Source organism: Podarcis raffonei, chromosome 8, assembly GCF_027172205.1.
Source record: "Podarcis raffonei isolate rPodRaf1 chromosome 8, rPodRaf1.pri, whole genome shotgun sequence".
Taxonomy (NCBI): domain Eukaryota; kingdom Metazoa; phylum Chordata; class Lepidosauria; order Squamata; family Lacertidae; genus Podarcis; species Podarcis raffonei.
This window is the reverse complement of record NC_070609.1, coordinates 9,295,899-9,323,766: the sequence shown is the minus strand read 5'-3', so window position 1 is coordinate 9,323,766 and position 27,868 is coordinate 9,295,899. Positions and strand designations below refer to the sequence as shown.

The following is a 27,868-nucleotide window of genomic DNA, read 5'->3' as shown; positions in this document are numbered from 1 at the left end:
GTCTGAAGAATTGCTGTGTTGTCTGATATGTTCACCCACAAATTAACAGAACCAGTTTAAGCCAGCTGTACTCAGCTTCTCGGAAGGAATAATCCAAACATCAGGAACCTTCTGCTTGTTTCTTTCACACAGAGAAGCTTCCAGAACCCTCTTGAATTAATTAGAATAGGAAAGATCTCCACCCATCAGATCAATATTTTCTGCACTAAGAAATGCAAACTGACAAAACGCTCCCCTGTACTTTGAAACAGCTACAAGCATGAGACTGTGGTGATTTCATAATCTGAAGAGTTATTAAGGATTAATGAGGAACAAGATCTGCTAACTGCAGTTCTTACTTACTGCAGATCTAAGTGTACTAATGTCTGAAGAAGGAATTGTGTCTTTTGTATCTCATAATCACCCAAATATGCAGGAGAGAAGTCCAGCTTAAATGTAGTCCTCCCCATCTCTCTCATCCACTGGACTCTGAGAGCAATAAAGCAATATTCTGTATTGCTTCCAAGCAAACGTGCTGGAAAAACAGGCAAAACTTTTTGTCATGGAGCAGCTTCTATGTGGCTATTTTATTGGATAAAGGGTCACACATGCCAGTTTTGCTCAACGTCTGTATCATGTGCCATTCTAATCAAAATACCCATGTTATGTTGCCCATTTAAAATGGATAAGAAAAGAACCAATGCAGAAACAGTAAATCTGAATTAAATGGGAGAGGGGGAAATATTGGATGGAATTTTTATGGGACATAAAATTGAAGGCACAGAAGCAGAACCAGAAAATATATAGCAATTTTCCTGGTGCTATTTGGGAGGGGAAGCATTTGTGCTTCTACAATCTGATGTTCATTATTCCACATCATGTTATTATGGTGATGTCATAGGATGACATTACGATTACGTCATCCATGTTGTTGTGGTGTGAGGTGCTTATATAACTTTATTTGTTTTCACTGAAATGTTACGTAACACGCCTTCCCCCGTCTAAAGAGGAAAGCGGGTCACGGTGGGAGCACGAATTAAATTCAGACGTGAAATAACAATCTGCAAGAAGACGCTTCCCAAGCCTCAGGCAATAAGAAAGACACACCCAGAGAAATGCCTCCCGCCAAGAACTCAGCCTATGGAAACTCTAGACACAAATGCAACCCGCAAGGAATATCTTGATGACGGCCATTCGTCGGCAAGCATAAAGCCCCTCGAGGGCTCAGCCAATAGGAAAAGTAAGAAAAATCCCTCCACACACAAACAAATCCGTACTCCAACTAATGAGAACTCAGAAGGGAAGAGGACTCTTGATTGGTTTTTGAGAAGTTGGTCCAACCTCCCTCATTCGTCAATCAGTCCTTTCCCCTCCTCCGACTAGTTTTACCTACAGCAGGGGATGTGAGGGGACAAGCCACCGTCAGCCAATAAAGAAGCTCTTTGTAGACGGGCTCGCTCCCGTGTCCAATGGGCGGGCCTCTTCCACAAGCGGCGGAACGAGCGGGAGACGGAGGGAAAAGGGAGGAGGAGGCAGAGGTAGGGAAGGCGCGGCCCAATCAGCGGGCGCCTCTTATCCCTGCCTTCGGCGGCCGGCCAACCGGAGAGGCCGGCGCATGGCTGGCGGGGCGCTGAGAGGGGAGGAGGGCGGCGGCGGCCATTTTGAGCCGAGCCCGGAACGGAGCGCCGATGGCCGGGCAACCGCGACCCCGCGGCGGGGCTTGAGCGGGGGGGATATGGATGTGCGGAAGCTGCGCGTCAACGAGCTGAAGGAGGAGCTGGGCCGGAGGGGCCTCGACACCCGCGGGCTGAAGGCGGAGCTGGCCGAGCGGCTGCAGGCGGCGCTGGAAGCGGAGGAGGCCCGCGGAGGAGCGCCGGGAGCGGGCGCCGACCAGCAGGAGCAGCTGCCGGACGGACATTGTAAGCGGCCGGGAAGGAGCGGGAGCCTCGCCGCCGGGGAGCGCCAGGCTGGGGGATCGGCGCCTCCGCTCCCGGGGAGAGGCATGGGGCCTCCCCGTGCAGCTCCGCGCTGGGGACCCGGTCTGTCTGTTTCTCTCCTTCCCCGGGAGAGGCACGGGGGTTTCTCGATGCAGCTCCGCGCTGGGGACGGCAGGCCTCCTGTTGCAGATCAGCGCTGGGGAGCCGCTGCACCCGTTTCTCTCCTTCCCCGGGAGAGGCACGGGGGTCTCCCGGTGCAGATCCGCGCTGGGGAGCCGCTGCACCCGTTTCTCTCCTTCCCCGGGAGAGGCACGGGGGTCTCCCGGTGCAGATCCGCGCTGGGGATCCGCTGCATCCGTTTCTCTCCTTCCCCGGGAGAGGCATGTGGTCTTCCTGGTGCAGCTCGGTGCATCCGCTGCCTAGGAAATGCACGTGGGCCTCCCCGTGCAGCTCCGCGCTGGGGACCCGGTCCATCTGTTTCTCTCCTTCCCCGGGAGAGGCACGGGGGTCTCCCGGTGCAGCTCCGCGCTGGGAACGGCAGGCCTCCTGTTGCAGATCCGCGCTGGGGATCCGCTGCACCTGTTTCTCTCCTTCCCCGGGAGAGGCACGGGGGTCTCCCGGTGCAGCTCCACGCTGGGGACGGCAGGCCTCCTGTTGCAGATCCGCGCTGGGGAGCCGCTGCACCCGTTTCTCTCCTTCCCGGGAGAGACATGGGGGTCTCCCGATGCAGCTCGGTGCACCCGCTGCCTAGGAAATGCACGTGGGCCTCCCGGTGCAGCGTCGATCTGGGGTCCCGCTTAGATCTCGGAGTTCAGCCTAAGGACTCGCGACTTGATGAAGCTCTGCTGCGGGGCTTTTCTTGTCTTGCAGCACAGGCATGCACGGTGCCACTCTGCTTTCTGGTTCCCTCTATTCTCCTTCCCCGGCGCAGCTGCAGCTCTTTTTAGCATAGTTCATCGTGAGAGAGTGTCCGCGTGAGCCTCCCTGGTGCAGCTGCTCCATGCTTGAAGGGACTTCGGGGTCTCCTGGAGCAGCTCCAGGCTGGGGGACATAGAATCATAGAATTGTAGAGGTGGCAGGGACCCTGAGGATCATCTTGCCCAGGAGTGTCCAGTAGATCGTGATCTACCGGTAGATTCCGGGCTGATCCTGGTAGATCGCAGGATCCTTATCGCATACAAAAAGTTACGGGGGGAAACTAAAAAACTGTGCAATCCCCCCCCCCCAAAGCAACAACTCTGGGCACTTCCCTCCTAAAAAAACCTCAACTCTGGGCAATCCACCCACCCCACGCATACTCCTCCTCCTTCCAATGACAGTGGGTAGAATGGTAGATCTCTGCACAATGGGTAGATCACTGCCAGTTTTTTTTATACTGGGAGTAGATCACAGTCTCCTGGGAGTTGGACATGCCTGACTCTAGTCCAACCCCCTGCAATGCAGGAATATGCAGTTTTCCCATACAGGGATCGAACCTGCAACCTTGGCGTTATCAGTACCACAGTCTAACCAACTGAGCTGTCCACTTGGACTTAGTGAGGTGCTTTATCCTGAGCCAGGCCCACGGTCCACCTAGCTTAGTATTGTCTGTGTTGACTGGCAGCGGCGCTCCATGGTTCCAGACCAATGTCTCTCCAACTTCCTGCCTGGGGATTGAATTTGGGACCATCTGCATTCAGGGCAGATGCTGTAACAGCTGAGCTGCAGCCGTGCTTAGTACTCCTGCGAGAGTGGCCTGGTGCAGCTCTGTGCTGTGAGCCTGTGTTGTTATTTCCCCATGAGAATCGCAGATGAGCCTTGTCTCTGGAGAGAGGTGGTAATGAATTGTGGAAAAGCTAGGATGCTGGTTTGTTGACACCCGGCTCCCATGCCAGTTTTAGGTTTCACCTAAGTTGTCTAATGTCTGCTGTGTCTAAATCTGGGAACAAATGGGTGTCATGTGGCTGGAGGAAATTTGCAGGGATGGTGGCTGTGTACTCTGTTCTTAGTGGCAGCATGCCCCTGAATGCCAGTTGCAAGCAGGGAGAGCGTTGTTGCCTATGAGATGCCCACAAGCAGGACCTGAGTGCATTTGAGTGGCCACTTTGATGCTGGAGTAGGTAGACCTTGGGCCCTGATGTATTGAAGGTGCTTTGTGTTATTACAGTGGTACCTTGGTTCTCAAACTTAATCCGTTCCAGATGTTTGTTCCAAAACCAAAGCATTTCAAAACCAAGGTGTGCTTTCCCATAGAAAGTAACACAAAATGGATTAATCCGTTCCAGACTTTTAAAAACAACCCCTAAAACAGTAATATAACGTGAATTTTACTATCTAACAAGACTCTTGATCCAAAAAATGAAAGCAATAAACAATGTAGTATACTACAGTCACACAATCAATCAGTATTTGAACTGGGTTCCACACCATCACAAAACAAAACAAAAAAGAGCCGCAAAAACAACAATGCAAAATAAATAACTAAAACAGACAGACCTCAGCGTAACACTCAAAACGGAGGTGTGGCACTCAAAACGGAGGTGTGGCACTCAAAACGGAGCAGGTTCAGCTTCCGAAAAAAGTTCGCAAACCAGAATGCTTACTTCCGGGTTTGCAGTGTTTGGGTTCCAAGTTGTTTGAGAACCAAGGTACCACTGTAAAATTTACTACAGAAAAGCTATGTGCTGTTGATGATTCTGCTAGTAGGGCAGTTCCGGTTGAGTTGAGTTACCAGGTAGTATGCTGCTTTGAGAGTGCCTGGGGATTCAGCAGTGGCCTCCTCTCAAATACAGTGGTACCTCGGGATGCAAACAGGATCCATTCCGGAGCCCCGTTCACATCCTGAAGCGAATGCAATCTGCGTGTGCGCAGGTCATGTTTCACCACTTCCGTGCATGCGCGTGATGTCATTTTGACCGTCTGCGCATGCACGCGTGGCGAAACTCAGAAGTAACGCGCTCCGTTACTTCCGGGTCGCTGTGGAGCGCAACCTGAAAATACTTAACTTGAAGCACATTTATCCCGAGGTATGACTGTAATGCTCTTGCCTCGGATAATAGGATGGCAAGCAGTTTGCCTTGCTGTCATGTTTGCAAACATCCCAACCCAGGCATGCTTAGTACCATGGCTTGTCATCTTGTAAAATCTCTGGCCTGACTTCTGCTTGGAGTTTTACAAGTATATATGCATGTGACCAATGAGTACAGTGTATATTGTGAAATATGAATTCTGGGGGCTGCGACAGGTAGAGGAAGTGCTGTGATGAGGAATTATCAATCCTGTGTAAAAGTGGCTGAATATGCAGCAGGGATTTGCAGTTTGGTGCCCCTGCGTTTGTGCACTTCAGACTGAAATATGGGAGTTTCTCCTGCATGAAGCGCAATTGTTTTGTATGATGTGGAGTGGAAAGGTGTGTACGGCACCCACTGCTTTTCTTCCTTTCTCAGAAGCCCTGTATGCATGTGGCAAAATCATGCAGTGATGCTTTTCCAGGCTAGGGGCTTGAAAGCTCCTTTTCAGAGAGAAGTAAAATTTGCCTCCTGCAGAAAAGCTGTATGTGTGGGAGAAGGGGAGACTCAACACCTGCTTGTTCCCTGACATTTACAATTAGCCATGCAGCAAACGAATTACGTAAAGTGGTTTTCTTTCCTGGGAGGGACTTTCAGACATGAAACCCACTTGCTGCCTGCATCCTGAAATGGTACACTCCAGATATCTTCAGCCGCTTCATTCTGCTGATAATCTATAATTGGCATTTCTCAAACTTCTGAGTTCATTGATCCCTTGATGAGCATATGAAGTTGTCATCGACCCCAACCCAAATTTGTAGGAATATAAATGAAAGTCAAGGAAGATGTGTAAATATGACCAACATTTATCAATCCTCAGTCACCTTTAACAGTCGTGAAATAATATATATATATATATATATATATATATATATATATATATATATATATGAATGAAGTAAAACAAGTGAAACTAATATGTCTTATTAAATGTAGAGGGTCTTTGTTGACAAGGGATGTGAAATATGTACAGTGGTACCATGGTTTATGGGCTTAATCTGTTCTGGAAGTCTGTTCTTAAACCAAAGCATTCTTAAACCAAGGCGCGCTTTCCCATAGCAGCGGGAGACTCAGTTTACAAATGGAACAAACTCAACAGGAAGCGAAATGTGTTCTGCTTTCAAGGCAAAGTTCACAAACCAAAACACCTACTTCTGGGTTTGCAGCGTTCTTAATCCAAGTTGTTCATAAACGAAGCTGTTCTTAAACCAATGTACCACTGTATGTGCTCATGCTCTGTATTTCTGAGACTCATAGCTCCTGATTAAACCTTTTGCATGATTGTAAACTTTCCCACCCCGTGGCCCTTTCAACCCCATGGTCTTTATTCGCTCCTTGCCCAGTCCCACCAATCCCAGGGGGTCAATATCAACCCATATGGGAAACCCTGCTATCCACTGAAACCCATCTTGTATGTTTTGGTTGGCCTTGCTGAGCCTAGACCGCCACTCCAGCCTTCATCTAGCAGTCAAGAAACGCTGGCACACATGTTTCCAACCTCCCCGTTGTTTTTTCAAAGCTGGGCATAGAATGGAATAGCGGTCCTGACCTATGTTCTTGCCTTTCCCATTTCAAGATGGCACCCACGACAACACTCATCAGGACAACATGCAAGGATACCACCAGCCATACGAGCACTTCAGCGTTAAACAGGAGAACGAATCTGGGTACGAGAGGGGACCTATAGACCAAGATCATTCTGGCTTACATTCAGGTACAGTCCGGTGTTTTAAAAACAACAACAACCCCAGACCTTTGTCACGTGCTGATCATCGTAACTGTATAGGTAGCACCCCATCGACCTGTTGCAAAAGTTTTCAATAGCAGCTGGGATGTTCCTTTTTTATATATAACTTGAGTATTTACGTTTGGTGGTGGAGGAAGGCGCCCAGAGCGGTATTTCATATTGGCTGGTGAAGTGCACAGCCTTATGAGACACTATAGGGATCACAGAACATCTCCATATATACAGCCACACATTGGTCTCTCGTGATAAGAGTCCCTGCCAGTGTAGCCCGAGACACCAACTGTCAATGCCCGATTTTTAAAAATCCGACTTCTCCCTCCACCTGCCCCCCCCCCCCCGGGTAAGTGAAAGGTAGCAATTTGTTTATATTGGGGTACAGTAAATGGCTGCATTTGAAGTCCACTGCTTCTGGTGGTGCTGCGCCTGCCTCTTCTGCCACATAATGCACTGTTTTCATGAGGGGCTGATCTCCCCTCCCCTTTCAGCTACGCCCCAGACTCCATTCTGTGGATTTTTGTCCCCAGAGAATTCACAGAGCTGAACTGCCCTCTTGTTTGCATATCCACCGCTCAGTTAACTTATTCATGTCCCGTGTTCTGCTGTGATGTTGGAGTGTAACAGAACTTCAGTACATAACATGGGAAGCGGGTGGGTTGTTTTATCTAGGGCAGGCATGTCCAAAGTCCGTTTTGGGGGCCTAATCCGGCCCCAGTGGCAGTTTATTCCCTGGGGTAAAATCCTAAAAAAAAACCTTCAATCCTAAAAGAAGCTCAACAACTTTGGTTGGCGCTTTGGTCGGCCCTTACTTCATCAAATCTGGCCCTCTTTGAAAAAAGTTTGGACACCACTGATCTAGGGGATTGGTGGCTTTGGTTCTGCCTCGCAAATTCCAATGGCAGTAATAGCACTTCCTTCCACGCCCATAACTTGTGACCTCAGAATAAAGGCTTCCTTTCCCAATTAAATGCGTTACGTTTTGTTTGAGTGTAGAAATGAAGACAGAAGTGAAGCAAGAGGAGCCAGCCCCTGGCTATAACATGCCAACTTCTGGGTACAATGCACCTTCCTCGGGACCTGCGTCTAACTACAACACTTCAGTTTCTGGCTACAATGCACCCCCTTCCAATTATGGCTCTTCCGACTCATCCCAGCCCTGGCAGCAGCAGCAGCAAGGCCGCAAGAGGCCAGCTGAGGAGTCCCGGGGGCGCGGATATTACGAACACCGAGATGATAAGAGGTGCGTTCAGGCAAGTCTTTACGGGCAGCAGCAACAGGGTGGAAATTAACCCACGGGTGCCATTGAGATTGAAGCAGATACGTATTGCATCTCTCAGTCTGGGAAGTGCATTCTTTAAACTTTGCGGATTTGAGTAACTCTCAAAGGATGCTGTGTATCTGGCAGAATTTACAACATTTTGAAAAGTAGGATTTTAAGAGTGGCTGCTTCTTGACTGACACTTCAGTCTTAAATGCTGAAGTGGAAATAATGCTTAATTAAAATTACTCTATGAAGTATCTGAGTTGGATATAAATCCTGATTATATGTAAACACATTGATCATGGGTCAGTGGTAATTGTTAAAGCAATCTGATAAAGGAGTGTAGTTTTCTCTGCCATCTGCGGAGTTGGGTTTGGGGAATCCAGATTGGGAGGGTTTGGAATAGGTAGGTTAGTTTTGGGAGGGTGATCATTTAGATCATGGCTATTTTGTCTGAGAGAGTGAAATTCGTGTTTCATCTCTTTAGGTCTTTGTTTATTTGGCTCCACAGAGGCTTGTAGTTGTGGAGGTATAATTTATTGAGGTTTGTTAAAGCAATCTGATCATCCAGAATTTGTTTTTAGCAGTGCCTTTAGTTACTCAGGGTGGGAACTAGCTTCTATGCATTTGTCAACATGTGCTCCTTGCGAGGTTCCCTTGCAGATTGTGTCCTGAGCCCATGAAGTGGGTTTATGGGGCCTGCATTTGCTGTTACTCTTTTCCAGGGGCCGCTCTCCTCAGCCGCCTGCTGAAGATGACGAAGAGGATTTTGATGAGTCGCTGGTGGCCATTGATACATGTGAGTTTCCTGGGTGGTAGCAGCATGCATCTCTCAAAGCCTCCCTCTTGTCTGAACTTCTCAATGTCCACTGGAAAAAAGGGGTGTTGGAGGGTGGTAGCAGTGACTGGTGTGTGTGTTCTTCTGACTTCTCCTTTGGCTTTGCCTTCCAGATAATTGCGACCTGCATTTCAAAGTTGCCCGTGACCGATACAGCGGCTACCCTCTGACCATAGAAGGGTTCGCTTTCCTGTGGTCAGGTGCCCGAGCCACCTACGGGGCAAGGCGAGGGAGGGTCTGTTACGAAATGAAGGTAAGGGAGCCTGCCTCTTGGTTCTGTAGTTGCTTTGGGTGTGTGTTTGTTGCATGGATAAAGACAGGCAAGCTTGTGAGCATTGATACCCACTGGTGTTGTGCTTTAAATAATACTGGGGCAACTCATAGGGGCTCAATTACCTTGATTCTGCTGCACATCTACTCCCCACCCATTGCTACCCAAAATTTTGCAAAAATGTTCATTTTATTTTTACGTACAGTGGAACCTTGGTTTTCTAGCGTCTTGGAAGTCGAATACTGGAAGTAATTGCTTCCATTTTCAAACGTGCCTCAGAAGTCAAAAAGCTTCGGCTGCGTGTTTTTCAATTTTCTCAATGGATTTTACCAACCGCCCATCGCTCCTCGGTTTTCAAACGTTTCGAAAGTCCAACTGTCTTCCGGAACTGATTACGTTAAAAAACCGAGGTTCCACTGTATTTGCAATTCTGACAGCTAAAAGTTTCCTCGGTGTCATTAACAGTTTCACCTAGAATTCGCTCTGGGTTCGTATCTTGTGGTCACTCACAAACCTCTCATTAAAATAGGCTTGCTTTGAAGCAGCGGCAAACCCTTTGCAGTAAGTCTGCATCCCCAGATTGCTGCCTTCGCCCATTCTTTGAGATGCTCTCCATAAACACACGTTAAAGTGTGTAGAGCAAACTCTCTGTCTCTAGAAATCCATCCCTATTCTCAAGTGGAAAGCTGTGACTTCAAGATGTCTCATGGATCCCTGTCCTTTTGTCCTCAGATTAACGAAGAGATATCTGTCAAGCATCTTCCGCCAACCGAGCCCGATCCTCACGTCGTGCGCGTTGGGTGGTCGCTGGATTCTTGCAGCACCCAGCTAGGTAAGAGAGACCGTGCAGTTGCTGAACATGGAGCCAGAGCTCAGGACATGCACCCAACTCGTAAACATCATTTCCCAACTATAGTCAGTTGGCTATATTAATTATTATGCATGGGCACTGTGGCGTTTGCCTGTTCTTTTAGAAATGTCTGTACAGTGGTACCTCGGGTTACGTACGCTTCAGGTTCAAGACTCCGCTAACCCAGAAATATTATCCTGGGTGAAAAACTTTGCTTCAGGATGAGAACAGAAATCGTGCTCCGGCGGTGGGGCAGCAATGGGAGGCCCCATTAGCTAAAGTGGTGCTTCAGGTTAAGAACAGTTTCAGGTTAAGAACAGACCTCCGGAACGAATTAAGTACTTAACCCGAGGTACCACTGTACAGGGTGAGAGAAAGGGTTAATAGGTAGACCAATAGAAAAGCCCAGAGGCGGAGCCTATGTGTTTTTAAAAGGCTTAGCCAGAGGTTTAGACAGTTGGGAAAAAGCAGTTGAAAAAGCAGTTGGAAGACAGATGGAAATAGACAGTTAGTGCAGTTGGTTCTTGTGTGAGGGGAGGTAGGAGAGTTAGAGACAGGATGAAATGAGACTAAGAGGGTAAAGGGTAACAGCGTTTCGAATGCATTTAAAGTTTATTTGTGTTTGCAATAAACTACAATCTTCGTTGTTAACTTGAGAACCTGACTGAGACTTGGTGTTTTACCGGGGAGAACCTGGTTGGTGGCAGCGGATTAGTGGTGTACGGGTCAATAGTCTGTGAAACGACCGGGGGCTCCGTACGAACGCCACAGGCACCTTTTTAAATCAGGCAGCAAAAAAACCACCCAAAAACCTGTTTTATTTAAATCCTTAAATGAAAAGTTACTACAGTAGCCACAGACAAGTGCCATCTTAGAAGAGTACTACAGTCATACCTCGCGTTGAAGTAGCTGAGTATTTTCAGGTTGCGCTCTGCGGCGACCTGGAGGTAATGGAGCGCGTTACTTCCAGGTTTCGCCGCATGCGCAGACGCTCAAAATGACGTCATGCATGGAAGCAGCGAATTGCGAACCGCAGACGCGCGGATGGGGGTTGCGTTCGCTTCAGGATGCGAACAGGGCTCCGGAACGGATCCGGTTCGCATCCAGAGGTACCACTGTACTCCTCCAGCCCCTCTTGATGTAGTCAAAGAAATGATTTGAGAAGCTCAAAAAGCAGCATGCCACTTCTGAAGAAGGAATCCTGGGATGAACAGGATCATGTCTGGTCAGCAGGCTGCCATGATAAAGAATCTCCATGTCTCTTTGCAGACAACACTGCATTTATGTTTCTGCTGACTTCTTTTGTCTTGCTAGGTGAAGAGCTTCACTCCTATGGCTATGGCGGCACAGGGAAGAAATCCACCAACAGCAAGTTTGAAAATTACGGGGAAACTTTTGCGGAGAACGACATCATCACCTGCCTCGTGGTGAGTGCGGCTCGTGGTCCCTAGGAAGTTACGTTTCCGCCTCTTGCGCAGATGCGTAATGTCCCAGACGCAATCAAATTGTTTAAATGCGCATGTGATCAGAGCGCATGTCATGGGGGGCAATGCTGAAGCCGTCATTGTTTGCATGGGTTGACAATTCTAACGCTGTGGAAAGGGAGAACACCAAATATTTAGGTCAAGGGTGGCTAACTTATGGTCCTCCCAAGTGCTGCTGAGGTACAGGTTTTTAGTGTAGTCTAAAAATAGACTTGAAGTGATTCTTGCATAGTTTTGTCCCTAGCAACAAGTTTTCTCCCAGCAACAGGGTTTCCTTAGCACAACAGACTTCTTTTTTAGACATGTTCTGAAGGAGAGATTGGGGTTGGGTTGTTACTCTGCCCAGATGACTGAAGAGCAGAAAGGAGGAATATTTCACTGAACACAATTTTACTTTTCCGAGCACAATTCAAAGTGTTGGTGCCGACCTTTAAAGTCCTAAACAGCCTCGGTCCAGTATGTTTGAAGGAGCGTCTCCACCCCCATCATTCTACCCGGACACTATGGTCCAGCGCAGAGGGCCTTCTGGCGGTTCCCTCACTGTGAGAAGTGAGGTTACAGGGAACCTGGCAGAGGGCCTTCTCGGTAGTGGCGTCCGCCCTGTGGAACGCCCTCCCACCTGATATCAAAGAGAAAAACAACTACCAGACTTTTAAAAGACATCTGAAGGCATCCCTGTTTAGGGAAGCTTTTAATGTTTGACAGACTATTGTATTTTAATATTTTGTCGGAAGCTGCCCAGAGTGGCTGGGGAAACCCAGCCAGATGGGCGGGGTATAAATAATAATATTATTATTATTATTATTATTATTATTATTATTATTATTATTATTATTATTTAATCCTTAGACCAGTAGTTGTATAAGTTGTAATGTTAATTATTTAAGTCGAACTAGAATTGGTGAGGTGTTTATTCCCACACGGGAATTCACCAACAGATGAGCTGAACTGAGAGAGAAGATTCTAGAAGAGTTTTTGAGTGATTCTGCCGACTGCAAAAGGAACCCCAGATGACTGGCATAGTGCACTGGCACCATTCCCATCAGCCCCAGTCAGCACGGCCACTGGCAAGGGATGTTGGGAGTTGTAGTTCAGCAGCACCCAGAGGGCCACAAGCTAGCTACCTGTGCTGCAATGGCCAACAGCTACAGTTTATTGCTTTGGAGGTCATTCACTGGCTTCTAATTCCTTCCTTGTTCTTAGGACTTTGAGTGTGGCGACGATGTTGAAATGTCTTACATGAAGAACGGGAAATGGCTAGGGGTGGCCTACCGACTGCGGAAGGAGGCGTTGGGGGGCCAGGCACTCTTTCCTCATGTCCTGGTGAAGAACTGCGCTATCGAGTTCAACTTCGGCCAGAGGGAGGATGCCTTCTTCCAAGTCCCGCCTGGGTTCACCTTCATCCAGCATCTTCCCTTGTCAGAGCGGGTCCGGGGGACAATTGGACCAAAGAGCAAAACGGAATGTGAGGTAGGTGGTGCCTGAAAGCCAGGCTCCCATGCACAGAAATTGTGGCCTGTTCTTTTGATCTCATTTCCCTGCTCACGCAAGTTGACGGATCACGTGAACAGAGCCTTTCCTTGCAAACAGTGTTGAATGAGCCAGATCTTCAGCCTAGCACAGGGGTGGTCAACCTTTTTATGCCTACCGCCCACTAATGCATCTTTCTTGATGGTAAAATTTCCTTACTAACCACCAGTGCTCAATGGAAGGAGAATTCAGCTTTTGCTGCCCAGCTAGAATCCTGAACCGCCCACTAGTGGGTGGTAGGGACCAGGTTGACAATCCTTTGTCTAGCGTAAAGGAAGTTTGGGGGAGATTGGTCTCTTCCGTCTCAGATTTCTCAGCCTTTATTATTGTTATTTTTAGGGGCATTCAGAGATGAGCAGAATCCTAGCTACTTTAGGTTTTATTACTTATAACCTGCCCCTCTGACTGGGTTGCCCCAGCCACTCTGGGCAGCTTCCAACCTAATAAAAACACAGCCAAACATCAAAAACTTCCCGATACAGGGCTGCCTTCGGAAAGTTGTGTAGTTGTTTATCTGTTTGACTTCTTAAAAACCTTATAGCGTTGAAAACAGCCATCACCCTTGAGTGGGTGTTACTAACTGTAAAGAGAGACAGGAGGGACCTCTAAAAAGGCACTGGGAATAGAGAATTTTTTCTTTCTACGCAGCTGTCATCCTGATAGTGTTTTTCTCATTTGGGTGCTTTTTTACAGCTGTTGGGTGCCTATCTTCCAGGGATACTAGATCCTTTTGTAGCCCCAGTTTTCTTCTTTTGGAATGAACTCCAGCTGGGTTAGGGAAGGTTGGGAGCCCGTGAACATGGTGCTGAGTGAAGCCATGATCACAAAACTACTGAGCTTTGACATCACCTCCACAACACAATTCTTTATTTATAGTGTTGGCTCACTCTTAGGATCTGACTTGGGCACTTTTATATATGGTGTGCTAAGCTGACTGGTGCATGTGTTTCAGATTTTAATGATGGTCGGGTTACCTGCAGCTGGGAAGACCACGTGGGCCATTAAGCATGCTGCAGCCAATCCGTGCAAGAAATACAATATTCTGGGAACAAACGCCATCATGGACAAAATGAGGGTAAGGTGGAGCGTCGCTGGCAGCATTTGGTGTGATTTGCCTTACACTCCTTTCTTAGTTCGCTGGCTCCCGGTGCAAGAATTAATCTCCATGTTCCCATTGTAAGTTAGCATTTCTTGGTATAGAAGGCATTGATCTGATGTGTAGAGATCTTTCCTATTCTTATTAATTCAAGAGGGTTCTGGAAGCTTCTCTGTGTGAAAGAAACAAGCAAGGAGGTTCGTGATGTTTGAGTTATACCTTCAGAGAAGCTAGTACAGCTGGTTTAAACTGGTTCTCTTATCTCTTTCTGCGACGGTCATGCTGACTATAAAAGTAGGGCCAGAAGGAGCCTGGGCTTCACTTTCTCTTTCTATCTCTTTTCCTTCTGGTGTGGTGTTCTGTATACTGTATAATGTTAAGGTTTAGACTTATTATAAGTTATTGTAAGTTTAATTTAAATCTGCTGCAACTGGATTTCTTACGGACAGTGCCAATCCTGAATGTACCGGATATGTGACCATTGTGCTCATTTGCCTTCAATAGCAGTAAAGCTCTGCTGGATGAAATATTATTTGCTTCTGGTCTATTGGGGCGGGGGAGGATCTTGCAATGTTTTTAAGTTTTTACTCTGCTAACTATATGTTGAAGTTCTGCTCTGGATCATTATTGAATAGAATTTCATGACATCCATTGCATCATTCATTCCTTTTCCTGCAGTGACAGTATTGCTGTCAGACCTTGGGCGCTCTAGGCGGATCAGATCTTTCTGATTTATAGTAGCTAATATATATGTATATATCTTTAGAAAAAGAAAAGGGCAGTGGAATGCTAGCACTATGCAATCACAAAAATGGCCCATCTGCATTCCAGTTGCAGTTAGTAGCAGGGCACTTTCATGATTTCAGATATGCTATATGCATGCCAAGTATTGCTATCTACAGCTACTCCATCCATTTCCAAGGTGAGATTTTGAACAGAAGCCTCCCAGACCCATTGAATGGCTCTTTTCTCCTTTCAGGACTCTAAGCTTTTGCGGACAAAACATTTGAGTGTGATGCATACGTCATGCCGGTCCTGCAGTGGCTAGGACTTATAGGAGCTGTAGTCCAAAATAGCCAGAGAGCTGAGCCCATTCATTTGAGGCTGCCCCGGAGATATTAACCAGCCTGCTTTCCCTCAGGTAATGGGACTCCGACGCCAACGGAACTACGCTGGCCGCTGGGACGTGCTCATCCAACAAGCGACACAGTGCCTGAATCGCCTGATCCAAATCGCGGCACGGAAGAAGCGAAATTACATCCTGGATCAGGTACGGAGCTATTCTTCCCTTGAGCAGTTTTCTCTGTCCACGTCTTTTGAAGACGCCCCACTACTCCAAGCAGGGCAGCAAACTTCCATTCACTGCTGGAGCTGTTTAACAAGCATTGTGCGATTGTGTGTGTATTGCACCAGGAATTTTAAAGGCATGTACCCCTGCCTCTCTTCCCCTCCAAACCTGTCACATGAAAACTAACCTATATAGTCAGCAGCAGCTGTTACCCACATTAAGCAAGACGGCAGACTGTGCTTTAAAATGGATGCAGGTAAGATTGGAGTTCAGCTGTGGGGTTTGGGGCTTCTGAATATAAGCTAAGGTGAGTGCATGAGAACCAGGTGGGTGACTTTCGGGAAGACCCCAAAGAGCCTGGTTCTGAGAAGCAAATGGCTACCTTGCTTTTGCACAACATGCAAACAGTTGGGTCAAATCAGGCTTAAAAGGAAGAAGACAAACTTTGGGTTAAAGTGCTTCTGCCTCCCCACCCTAGTCTGTGTTTCGAATTCTGAGTTCTAAGTAGCACAACGAGGAATATGTGTGTGTGTGTGTGTGTGTGTGTGTGTATATATATATATATATATATATATATATATATATATATATATATTCCTCGTTGTGCTACTTAGAACTCAGAATTCTAAGTAGCACATATATATAATATATATATATATAAATATATATATAAAAGAATATATATATATATATATATATATATAAATATATAAATAAAAATACACCTTTCACTAGTGGCACAGTACTAGAGTTTACACCTTATCAGTATGCGGCAGCTTCTAGCACTTTGTCATGGTGCTTGGGTTTAAAATAGGGATGAGGATGATTTTGATAATATATTATTTATAGGCCGCCCATCTCACTGGGTTCCCCCAACCACTCTGGACAGCTTCCAGCAAATTAAAACACAATACAACATCATACATTAAAAGCTTCCCTGAACAGATAGCAGTTCAAAGATGCCCAAAGCCACGTACAGTGGTACCTTGGGTTACATACGCTTCAGGTTACAGACTCCGCTAACACAGAAATAGTACCTCGGGTTAAGAACTTTGCTTCAGGATGAGATCAGAAATTGTGCTCCGGTGGCGCAGCAGCAGGAGGCCCCATTAGCAAAAGTGGTGCTTCAGGTTAAGAACAGTTTCAGGTTAAGTACGGACCTCCGGAACGAATTAAGTACTTAACCTGAGGTACCACTGTATACGTAATACTCCATATAGCTACCATGTAGCTGAAATATATATAGAAAGGGAATTAAAATTGGCCTGTGCTGAGGCTGATGGTAGTTATAATCCAAAGCATCTATAGGGCACCAGGTTGGGGAAGGCTGGTTTAATCCTTTCATAGGAAAATCACTAAGGCTGAAGAAGGCAGTGGGGAGGTCAGCCTCAGATTAAAAAAAATCTTATTGTGTAGGATCCTGCTTCAGTCAAGTGGCCTTTTCTCCTTTTGTGATAAAGGGTTTTGATAAAAGGCTTTGATTTCATTTCACAAGAGGCTAGGTCTGTTGACAGCCATTAGCCGCGATAGCTAAACTAAACCTCTGTGTTGGCATTCAGCCCCTCCCTAAGTGTCAGGAGAGGGCTGCCGCCTTCACCCACTGCTGGTGAACTTTTGGGAAACATCTGGCGGGGGGGAGGGGTTTGCCATAATTGGAAACAGTGCTAAATAGTGGGGTAGGGGAGCTGAAAATAATGTCAACATATATCACGTCTGGCAACCAGCGCATCCCTTTGGTTTCAGATAATACATAGGTAAGCGAGTATAAAAAGGGACACAATTTTTCACTGCCCTCTGGCAGCTTTGGTGGCTGATTTACCAGAAATCATTATCTCTGGAAGTGTATGCCCGATTCTCGACTAAACCGAGCTTCCTGGTGTATGTTGTGCTTTAGGGGGTCTTAGTTTGGTGGGAAATGAGTACTCACTTCCAGAGTTAACGCTAAATACATTGCTTGAATTTGTGTCCTGGGCTTTTTAGATTCATCTACCCAGGTACTACCTGAAACCAAAGGGGCACATTGGTTGCCAGATGTGAAATTTTGTTCAGCTCTCCCACCCTTCTAGGAATAGATGGGCCTTTTGATTTGATTCAGCAGGACAGTTAATGTGTGGCCGCCACCCCCAAAAAGGACCTAGAGGCCAGAATTGAAATGTGTGTGTGTTTTTAACCAGCCTGCTAGGCTTTATTAACTCTAGCGCTTGGGTGACTGTACCTCAGAGGCTTAAATATCACATCTGAATGGATGGGTCCTAACACTCCTTTTTTGCCACTTGTGTTTAAGCTGTCCAAATCTGCGTTTTTAGCTTGTAAATTGCCCCCTTTCCCCCTGAACAAAGCAGGCTCTGTTCTGTTAGCCTGGCACCCCAGGAGATCTCATTTGAATTGCAAAGGGCTGCAAATTACTGGTGTGTGTTGCTGTTTTTATCCTTTAAAACTGGGGAGGAAAGCCTTAAAGGTAGGTTAGTAGTCAGGGGACGACTCCCAAGCGGGTGTCGCACACAGACAGTGATCCACGCACATCCTTCTGCATCCATGGGTGGGTGGGGGATCGTTTAAAAACACTGACAGACATCGCAACAGACTTTGACAAGTAACGAACTGATTTTATTTTTGCCCCTTCTTTTTTGCCGTTGCTAGACAAACGTTTATGGATCTGCCCAGAGACGAAAAATGCGCCCTTTTGAAGGTTTCCAGCGCAAGGCTATTGTAATTTGTCCCACGGACGAGGATTTAAAAGATCGAACAGTAAAACGCACGGATGAGGAGGGGAAGGATGTGCCGGATCACGCAGTGTTAGAAATGAAAGGTAGGATCCCGGAGGAGGGAACACCCATCGCTTTCCTCCGCAGGACCCAGGTGATAAGGGGAGATACCCAGCATGACCGTGTGCATTGTTTGTGGATTTCTTTAAAGTGATCCCTTAGATCTTTCCAGCTTTCCCTTTTGGCTCCCTTCCACCTGCTCTATCTACCCCATAGTTCTCGCTTCATCTTCTCTGCCCACCCAGAGATGCTGCAGATGCCACGCACACGGCTGCTGTGGGAGAGGACAGATGCAGAAGGCGCATCACGCCTCGAGGCGGTGTTTATCTTGGTACGCTCACCCCCTTCAAAATCGGTCAAAACCAGCACACACAAAACCCCCAAACGAGACAGCCTGCGCCACAACCGCTGCCTTTGAATCGCTGGAACTCGAGGGTCAGGGGTTTTGCACATTTTCTTGGAGGCAAGTCCCTGTATGTTCAGTGGGACTCGGCTCCCCAAGGAAGTGTGATTAGAAATGTAAGATTTGGGGCTTTTCCGGTGGAAATCCTTTTCCTGCTACGCCGTAGCTGGGTAGCCTTTGCCAGAGTGCAGCAGGCCTTGACATAAAGGCAGCCAAAATCTCAACAGAGCAATATTCAGTGAGAATATCGTGTGACAGATGGGTAAAGCCCCTGCTCAATTGTTGCCCTGGAACGGGAAAACCGGTCCTCGCAGCAATCCTGTGTTGCAAGATAGGCAGAAATGGGCTGTTGAGCCATGTGGGAGGTTTGATCCTGACTCTCCAATCTCTAAGGCTGAGACACGCAGCACTGGCAGCTGGTCTCCCCAACTCCCAGCAGGTTGGATTAATGTAAGGGGGTGTTTATAAAGTAGCGTGTGGGCCGGAGGGGGGGGGCATAACTTCTTGTTCTCTCATGCAGTCACACAGATATGAGGTCCTGCACCAATGCGATCCTCTGCACGAGAGCAGTAGGGCACCCTCCTGACCGTAGCCTGGCAGGAAGGGAGGAGCTAATCTCTCTCATGCCATTCAGTTGAGATTCTTGCATTGCCGGGGTTTGGACTAGATATCACTCGAGTTCCCTCCCGGCTCTGCGATTCTATGCATCAATGCTTTTGGCTTATTGCTTCTGCTTCCTCAGCGTTTCCCACTTGTTCCTTTTTTCCCTCCCGTTCTTCTCTCCTGGAGCCCCGGGACGCAGCTCCCGCTCCCTTCCTTTTGCCCCCCTCTCCTCTTCCACTCGGCTTTTCTCCACCGGGGACTGACGCGTGCGTGTGTCTGTCTTCTCCCTCTGCGCCAGCCAACTTCACGCTGCCAGAAGCCGGCGACTTCCTGGACGCAGTGGTCTACATCGAGCTGCAGCGGGACGAAGCCGAGAAGCTGGTGAGGCAGTACAACGAGGAAGGCAAGAAGGCTGGCCCGCCACCCGAAAAACGCTTTGACAACCGCGGGGGAGGCTTCCGTGGCCGTGGAGGCGGCGGCGGAGGAGGAGGCGGCGGCGGAGGTGGCTTTCAGCGCTTCGAGAACCGAGGTCCGCCTATGGGCAACCGGGGTGGCTTCCAGAATCGAGGAGGAGGCGGCGGTGGCGGTGGAGGAGGGTTCAGAGGTAGTGGTGGCAGCGGCGGCGGCGGAGGAGGTAAGCCGACACCAGTGGACCCATTGCATGTGGGAATGTTTGCATTGTGTGCTAGATACCCTGAAAAGGATTCTGTGAGTCGGGAACGCTGTTTCGGGTCTCGCCTTCATTATAAACTTGGTCCCTGTGCAGACACACAGTGTGTGTGTGTGGGGGGAGTATTTGATCCCCTGCTAACTTTGCCCGTTTGCCCTGTGACGAAGAAATGACCAGTCCATAATTTTAATGGTGGGTTTATTGTAGCTGTGAGAGACAGAATAACAACAGGAAAACCCCCAGAAACCCAGAAGACGAAAGTCAGAGAAAGTTAGCAGGGGATCACATACCTTCCCCCCTCACTGTACCTCTGAGCCATGAATGAATGATTGATTGATTGATTGATTGATTGATTGAATAAATAAATAAATTTGTACACCTCCCTATACCCATAGATCTCAGGGCAGTTCACAACATAAAATCACAAGATAAAAAAGACAAAGCACATCTTTTGACGAAGGTTGATATATACTGTATTTTTCGCCCCATAGGACGCACCTAGGTTTTTTTTTTGGGGGGGGGAATAAAGAAAAAAATTATTCCCCCCCCCCAGGCACGGGGCTGGGGCGGGGGAAGCCCGAGCTTCCCCCAACCCCAGCCCCCAGAACAGGCTGCTCTCCGCAAGCCTTGGGAGACTGGCGCAACTTCCCGCCGGGCTCCCACGGCTTGCGGATATCTGCCTGAAGCCCAAACCAGGTCGGGGAACAGCGGGATGACGGCGCTCCACCTCCCCGCTGTCCCCCGAGCTTGTGAGGCATTCGCCCCATAGGACGCACACACATTTCCCCTTCATTTTTGGAGGGGAAAAAGTGCGTCCTATAGGGCGAAAAATACGGTAAATCCTGTAATGATGAAAATAGTAAACGTCATTGCAGGACGCTAGCTCTGGCACCTGCTGGAGAATATCCCCAATCCAGTTGGTCACCACAAGGCAGGGCTGTAAAATACTGGCTTTAGCTTGACCTCCCACCTGTGGCTTCTTCATCCAGGCTTCAACAGGGGCGGTGGCGGTGGTGGTGGCGGCGGCGGCTACAACCAGAACCGCTGGGGAGGCGGAAACCGAGACAGCAGCAACAACAACCGGGGCAACTACAACCGGAGCAACCAGCAGCAGAGCAGCTACAGCCCGGCGCGAAACCAGAATACGTACAAGAGCAGCAGCAACATGCCCCCCGCCCCTGCGCCCGCCCCCGCCCCAGCTGCACCTCCCAGTACTTACAACCCAGGACCACAGGTGAGGCGGGGGTGGTGCCTTCTGTTTTGGGAAACACAGAAACCTCCCTTGGGGAGGCCAAAGGAGGAGGGGAAAGTTCTTCAGTCGAAACTGTCCTATAAGATACTTCTTTATTCATTTTATGTACAATCTTTACAACAAAAGACTTCACATTCAAGACAAAACAGTATATAACCAAACCTTGAGTCTCATATTTTCGTTTGTACTCATTCTTCTCAGATTCCCTTTTTTCACTATTCCTTAATATTTGTCTCCTTCTTTTGGTTCCTTATCCTTCATCTCTTAGGTCCCATAGAATTTTTCAGTTAATGCCCTCACCTCCCTCCCCCTAAACCCGTTGCTTCCCTTCACCCATGTGCGATCTACTTTACGTACTGTTGTTGTTGTTTTTTGTTGCGTTAACAGCTGTTTATAATTGTTGCTCCATATATGTTTTAATAACATCCTATAACCTTGCACCCTTTAAACTATTGCACATTAATTTTAGGCTCCAAAGCCAACTCATTTCATGTAATCCTTGACGCATTCCCACTCTCTATAATTTTTTTTATTAGAACAGCCTCTAATTGATGCTGTTAACCATCTGCTCTTCTTTTTTCTCCTGCTTGTGCCGTCGCAAACAAGTCATTTTCTCCCACCCATGTCTCTGGGGCAGGGGCAGTCAATGTGGTCCCCTCCACAGGGTGTGGACTACAACTCCCATCGCCTGCAACTGTTGGTCATGCTGGCTGGGGCTCTCCTCCCCCCCATTCTAGTGCAGTGGATGGCCAAGCTTTTAGGCTCCTTAGTCCACAAAAGCTTCTGCTGTCATTATGTTAGCAGCTCCTCCTCTGATGAGGATTCAAGGAAGGAGCAGCACAGCAGGCAACAGGCATGTCCTTTGGTCTGCGGCAGAGTGGGCTGCACAAGAAAAGGCATAGGAACAGAGACCAGGGCGGGTGGGACCCATCTACCAGTCTAGTTTAACTGCACAGTCCTGTGCATGTTTACTTCGAAGTAAGTGTCATTGGTTTTCAATGGGGCTTGCTCCCATGTAAGCACACGTAAGACCAGGGGTCAGCAAACTTTTTCAGCAGGGGGCCGGTCCACTGTCCCTCAGACGTTGTGGGGGTCGCACTATATTTTTTTTGCGGGGGGGTGTGTGAACGAATTCCTATGCCCCACAAATAACCCAGAGATGCATTTTAAATAAAAGCACACATTCTATTCATGTAAAAACATACTGTTTCCTGGACCGTCCACGAGCTGGATTTAGAAGGCGATTGGGCCGGATCCAGGCCTCAGGCCTTAGACGGTAGCCTTAAATAGGCTTGTGTTCCCTCCCTGAGAATCATAGTTCTGGGCGTGCGAACTCAGGGTCCTTTGGCAGGGAGTTTACTGGCTGCATTTCCCAGGAACTGCATTTTGGTGGAAGGCACGGTAGCGAAACTGGGAAAGCAACAGAGAGTTTTAGAACCGTTTTCCGTGGTGAGGAGGGAGTCCCTCCTCAGGTGGGTTTGGACATTGTCAAGGAAGAAGTTTGTAGGTGTGTCGAGGTGATCTGTGGAGGAAAGGGGCAGACAGGGTGTGCCCAGTGTCAAGAGTATTGTGTGGGACTTTTTAAAGCGAGTTGCCTGCCATGGTGGTGGATTTTGCAGGTGCAAAAAAGAGCGTCGGAACCCTTGAAACGAAAACAACCTTTTCCCCTTAATGCAAGCTCCGGGACAGGAGGGTGTCATAATCCCAGGGTGTTCCGCATTCACTGGGTCTTCGCTTGCTTCTCTCTGTGGGTTTTTTGGTGTGTTTGCATGGGTTAGAGCACAATGCGTAAACCGATTCCTTTGTACCCTCCGCAGCAGAGCTACAGCCAGCCCTACAACCCCCCATCCAGCTACAGCCAAGGGGGATATGCCCCGAGCTACAACTATGGGAGCTACAGTGGTTACAGCCAAAGCTACAGCCAGCCCCCGCCTGCACCAGCTCCGGCCCCAGCCCCAGCCCCAGCCCCGGCCCCCACCCCACCAGCCTACAATCAGCCCAACTACAACCAGTACCAACAGGTGAGTGAGAAGGAAAATCTGGGAGCAAGTTCCGTTCAGCTCAGCAGGGCATACCTCTGTGATGCTATCTATAGGATTGCACTGTTAAATGTCTCAGCCTCACAGCCTCACTTCCATAAGCTCCTCTAAGAGCCTTTTTGGCTTAAAGTACAGGGTGAAAATGCTGTTAGATCATAATAACAATGAGGCTGGTTGGGTGCTGGAGTTTCAGGTTTTATAGCTCCTACCCCCATTGTGGAGAAGGGATGAATTTGTTGCTTTCATGTTTCTGGGGAACTGCTCAGGGCATTGTGGCATCAGGTGTATTGGACTGGGAAGACCTGGGGCTCCAAGCTCTTGCTCAGCTAGGAAATATTTCATTTATTGAAGCTTCACAGAATCGCCAGGTTGGAATGTTGCTCCATACCCCCGGCTGGGAGGTGGGAAAGAAGAGAGGGACCCAAAGGTTGAAGATGAAAAACGTGGATGCAAGGGGTGTTTAGTGCAGTGGTGAAAGTCCTCCACACTTAAACCAAGAGAAATTCTGCGCCTGTATGTTTTAGATGAAGCTGCTCAATTCTGCTTTTGTATAGTTCTGGTGATGCAGGTCTGAATAAGCTCCCTGGTGGGTTAGTGGGACACAAGTGGTGCTGTGGTCTAAACCACTGAGCCTCTTGGGCTTGGTAATCAAGGTCGGCGGTTTGAATCCCCCCCGACGGAGTGAGCTCCCGTTGCTCTGTCCCAGCTCCTCCCAACCTAGCAGTTCAAAAGCACACCAGTGCAAGATAAATAGGTACCGCTGCGGTGGGAAGGTAAATAGCATTTCCATGCGCTCTGGCTTCATCACTGTGTTCTGTTGCACCTGAAGCAGTTTAGTCCTGCTGGCCACATGACCTGGAAAGCTGTCTGTCGTCAAATGCCGGCTCCCTCAGCCTGAAAGCGAGATGAGCACCACAACCCCATAGTCGCTTTTGTCTGGACTTAACAATCCAGTGGTCCTTTACCTTTCTTTTTTTACCCAGTGGGCTGCAGTATCTGGTATACCCCCCTCCACCTCCCCAGAACTTTCAGAACCAGATTAAATTGTGCTTCATAATAATAATAATAAAAATAATAAATTTTATTTATATCCCGCCCTCCCCAGCCGAAGCCGGGCTCAGGGCGGCTAACAACAATAAAACAGTACAAAAGTACAGCACAAACAACACTCTAAAATCATTCATTATAAAATTAGTTAAATTCAAGCCACTGGCCACCATTGGGCCAGAGCTCCACGAAGATTGCCGAGGGAGGGAGTCAGGCTGTGCCCTGGCCAAAGGCCTGGCGGAACAGCTCTGTCTTGCAGGCCCTGCGGAAAGATGTCAAGTCCCGCAGGGCCCTAGTCTCTTGTGACAGAGTGTTCCACCAGGTCGGAGCCACAGCCGAAAAAGCCCTGGCTCAGTTGAGGCCAGCCTAACTTCTCTGTGGCCTGGGACCTTCAAGATGTTTTTATTTGAAGACCGTAAGTTCCTCTGTGGGGCATACCAGGAGAGGCAGTCCCGTAGGTACGAGGGTCCTAGGCCGTATAGGGCTTTAAAGGTTAAAACCAGCACCTTAAACCTGATCCTGTACTCCACCGGGAGCCAGTGCAGCTGGTATAGCACTGGGTGAATGTGATCTCGCAGCGAAGACCCCGTAAGGAGTCTCGCTGCAGCATTCTGCACCCGCTGGAGTTTCTGGGTCAGTCTCAAGGGCAGCCCCACGTAGAGTGAGTTACAATAATCCAGTCTGGAGGTGACCGTCGCGTGGATCATAGTGGCTAGGTCAGGGCGAGAGAGGTAAGGAGCCAACTGCTTAGCTTGGCGGAGATGGAAAAATGCCGCCTTTGTTATAGCTGCAATCTGCGCCTCCATGGAAAGGGAGGTGTCGAAGATTACACCCAAACTCTTAACGGACGGTGCTGGCGCTAATTGCGCCCCCGCAAGAGATGGGAGTTGCCCCCTCAATCCCATATCGTCCCGTCCCAGCCACAGGACCTCTGTCTTCGAAGGATTTAGCTTCAACCGGCTCCCACGTAACCATCCAGCCACAGCTTCCAAACACCTGGTCAGTGTGTGGGGGGCCGAGTCAGGATGGCCATCCATCAACAGATAGAGTTGGGTGTCATCGGCATACTGATGGCAACCCAGCCCAAAACTCCGGACAAGCTGGGCGAGGGGGCGCATAAAGATGTTGAAAAGCATTGGGGAGAGTATTGCACCCTGAGGTACTCCACACACCAAGGAGTGGCGCGATGACAATTCCCCCCCAAGCGCCACCCTCTGTCCCCGACCAGAGAGAAACGAGCGCAGCCATTGAAGGAGTGTGCCCTGGATCCCTTACTTCATCTGCCTTACTTGCACAGCTCAGAACCTTGGATCCCCAAAATGCGGAAGTCTTCCCTCTCGCTCCTCACCCCATAGCGATGGAGTACACATAAGAGCAAGCATACCCTTTTGGTTCTGCTTTAAGCAGAGAAGGGTTCTTTTAGCAGCCCTCCTTAAAAAGAGAGCTTGCCAAGGGAAAGGTGGAAGAAAGATCAACCTTGAGATGCATCAACAGGGATTCTCCAACCACCCATTTATTTTAAATCGGGGCCTGGACGCCTTTTTTCCACATATCTCAGGGGTGGGCAGAGACAGAAACGCAAGTGGGCGCAGAGGGCTGCTAACCTTGTACAGAAGGCTGTATTCCAGCCATGTAGAAGCCAGAGCTTTCTGCACACCCACCAGTGCAATTTTTACGGTTCCAGGACCTATTCCATCCGGGCACAGCACCCCGGCAGGATTCACACCAGGGGGTGGAGGGGCAGTCTGGGGACAGAGGGCTGGCTATAGAGGCTTGGAAGGCTGCATTCAGCCCGGGGTTCTCTGCCTCTGTTTTAAGTCATGCATAAGAAATACCAGTTGGCGCGTTGGATTGGAATCTTTCAGTTCTCCGGTGTCTGGATATCCGTATTGACAAGCCTTTTTCCTTCTCCCTGCAGTACGCCCAGCAGTGGAACCAGTACTATCAGAACCAGAACCAGAACCAGTGGCCCCCGTACTACGGCAGCTACGACTACGGGAGCTACACGGGCACCTCGCAGGGAGGCTCCAGCACTCAGTGATGGCAGCGCGCCATCCTCGGAGGGGGGGGGGGCGAGCAGCTTGGCTGCGCCGCTTTTGGCAAGTTTTTAAACTTGGCAGTGGGCATTTCTGTCTCGGGAAACCCAGAGGGGAAGGAGCGTCTTCCCATGTTTCCTCTCTGTAGTTTAGCCTTCCTCAACTTCTTGTGGGAGGAAGGGGGGCTCCAGGGGTTTGAGACTACAACTCCCATCAGCCCCAGCCCATTAGCTGGGGCTGATGGGACTTGTAGTCCAAAACCCCTGGAGGGTTTCCCCAGTTGGGGAAGACTGCTGTCATTTCAGAAGGTGGCTGCGTTTTTACCTGTACAGCTAGAGGCATGCTTCCTTTCCTTTGTACCATCCCTCACGAGGAAGTTGCATTTATCCCTTTTCTCTCCTTGTTGAAGACAATTCTTTTTTCTCCTTTTTAAAAAAATGATTCTGGACAAAGAAAAAGCTAGAATGTTCAGCCTTACATCCTTGTATTTTTGTAGGCCCAGATCCACCTTAGCACTAGCCTTTCTACAGTAGTTGGGTGGGTGGGTGGAGTTGCGCAAGGGGCCCCTCTTAGGATTTTACCACCACACTCTCTCTCTCTTCACCCCCACCTCGCACAAGTCTGCTAGTGATCATAAATTCCAAGCATTTTGGAAACTCTTCCTGCAGTTCAGTGTCACCCATCTTTGAGGTGTTTTTATCTTGTCTTTTTCTGCAAATAACTATTAAAACTGGAGGGAAAAGAGATGGCTGTCTTATGGTAATTATGAACTTTTTTTTTTAGACTTTTATGTAACTTTTTACCGTGGGTCAGCAGCTGTTAATATTTTCATCAAGGTAACAATTCCTTTTTTGCTCAATACAGGAGAGAAGAAAACAAAAAGAGGGGGAAATCATCTTAAATGTGTAACTTTTTATACAATGTCTCAGTTTCTGTAACTTTGCACATGCTTTGTGTTGAGTTGAATTGTAACAGCTTTTTGTATTTGGAAGAAAAAAAGAGTGAATATTGAACTTTAAATCTTTGTTTGGTGTCTTGTGTTACCTACACCCCGCCCCCTTCTCACTGAAACATTTAAAAGCTATAACCTGCACACGGAATTCCTCTCTTTAAATTTAAAAACTTTTGAACTGAAGTCACCCATTGATGCAGCACTTACTCGTTTGGGGTCCCTCATTGATGTCATTCTCAATCTCAATATCACCTTGGATATTTTAGTCAGAGGATAATATTAGGGCCCCAGTCCTAAATTGCTCTTAGTGACCCCCCAAATAGTATAGTTCTCCGGCTTTAATATTGTCCCTGTCAGGAGCAGGTCAGCAATAAATCACACGGACCAAGTGACGTTAACTCTATTAGAAGATATGGTGTAATGTGAAAGCAGGGTGAATCTTGGATTTGGCTGGCTTCCCTAGGGCCCAGGGGAGCGTGCTCAGATCTCGGAGGATCTAAACTATACAGTCACCAAACAATTAGTGAAATATACCTGACGGCATTGCTTTTCTATGGAAATCCACAATTGGAATGCTGACTTGGAACATTACCGTCTTTTTCACTCCATGGGGCGCACTGGACCATAGGGCGCACCGAGTTTTGGGAGGAGGAAAACAAGAAAAAATTATTCTGAATCCCAGAAGCCAGAACAGCAAGAGGGATCTGGCTTCTGGGATACTGTGTGGCTGTTCTGGCTTCTGGGATAACCGTGCCAAGTCTCTTCAGGGCAGCGGG

At 48.4% G+C, this 27,868-nt stretch overlaps 1 protein-coding gene across 1 annotated transcript; it reads left to right on the top strand.

The window, feature by feature from the left end:
* Positions 1-1,625: 1,625 nt before the first annotated feature.
* On the top strand, positions 1,626-27,160 carry HNRNPUL1 (heterogeneous nuclear ribonucleoprotein U like 1). The gene is made up of 15 exons (XM_053397799.1): positions 1,626-1,898; positions 6,540-6,677; positions 7,701-7,947; positions 8,694-8,767; positions 8,920-9,059; positions 9,810-9,909; positions 11,242-11,354; positions 12,615-12,881; positions 13,894-14,016; positions 15,179-15,307; positions 17,966-18,134; positions 19,395-19,703; positions 20,756-21,000; positions 22,836-23,039; positions 26,023-27,160. The coding sequence occupies exons 1-15, from the start codon at positions 1,715-1,717 to the stop codon at positions 26,143-26,145; spliced, it is 2,565 nt and encodes an 854-aa protein (XP_053253774.1). The 5' UTR covers positions 1,626-1,714; the 3' UTR covers positions 26,146-27,160.
* The last annotated feature ends 708 nt before the right edge of the window (positions 27,161-27,868 follow it).

Excerpts from the sequence above, each read along its gene's own strand:
- HNRNPUL1 (XM_053397799.1), top strand. The coding sequence starts at position 1,715 with ATGGATGTGCGGAAGCTGCGCGTCAACGAGCTGAAGGAGGAGCTGGGC. Across the intron at positions 7,948-8,693 it reads GAACACCGAGATGATAAGAG|GGGCCGCTCTCCTCAGCCGC; the intron begins GTGCGTTCAGGC and ends ACTCTTTTCCAG. Across the intron at positions 8,768-8,919 it reads GCTGGTGGCCATTGATACAT|ATAATTGCGACCTGCATTTC; the intron begins GTGAGTTTCCTG and ends TTTGCCTTCCAG.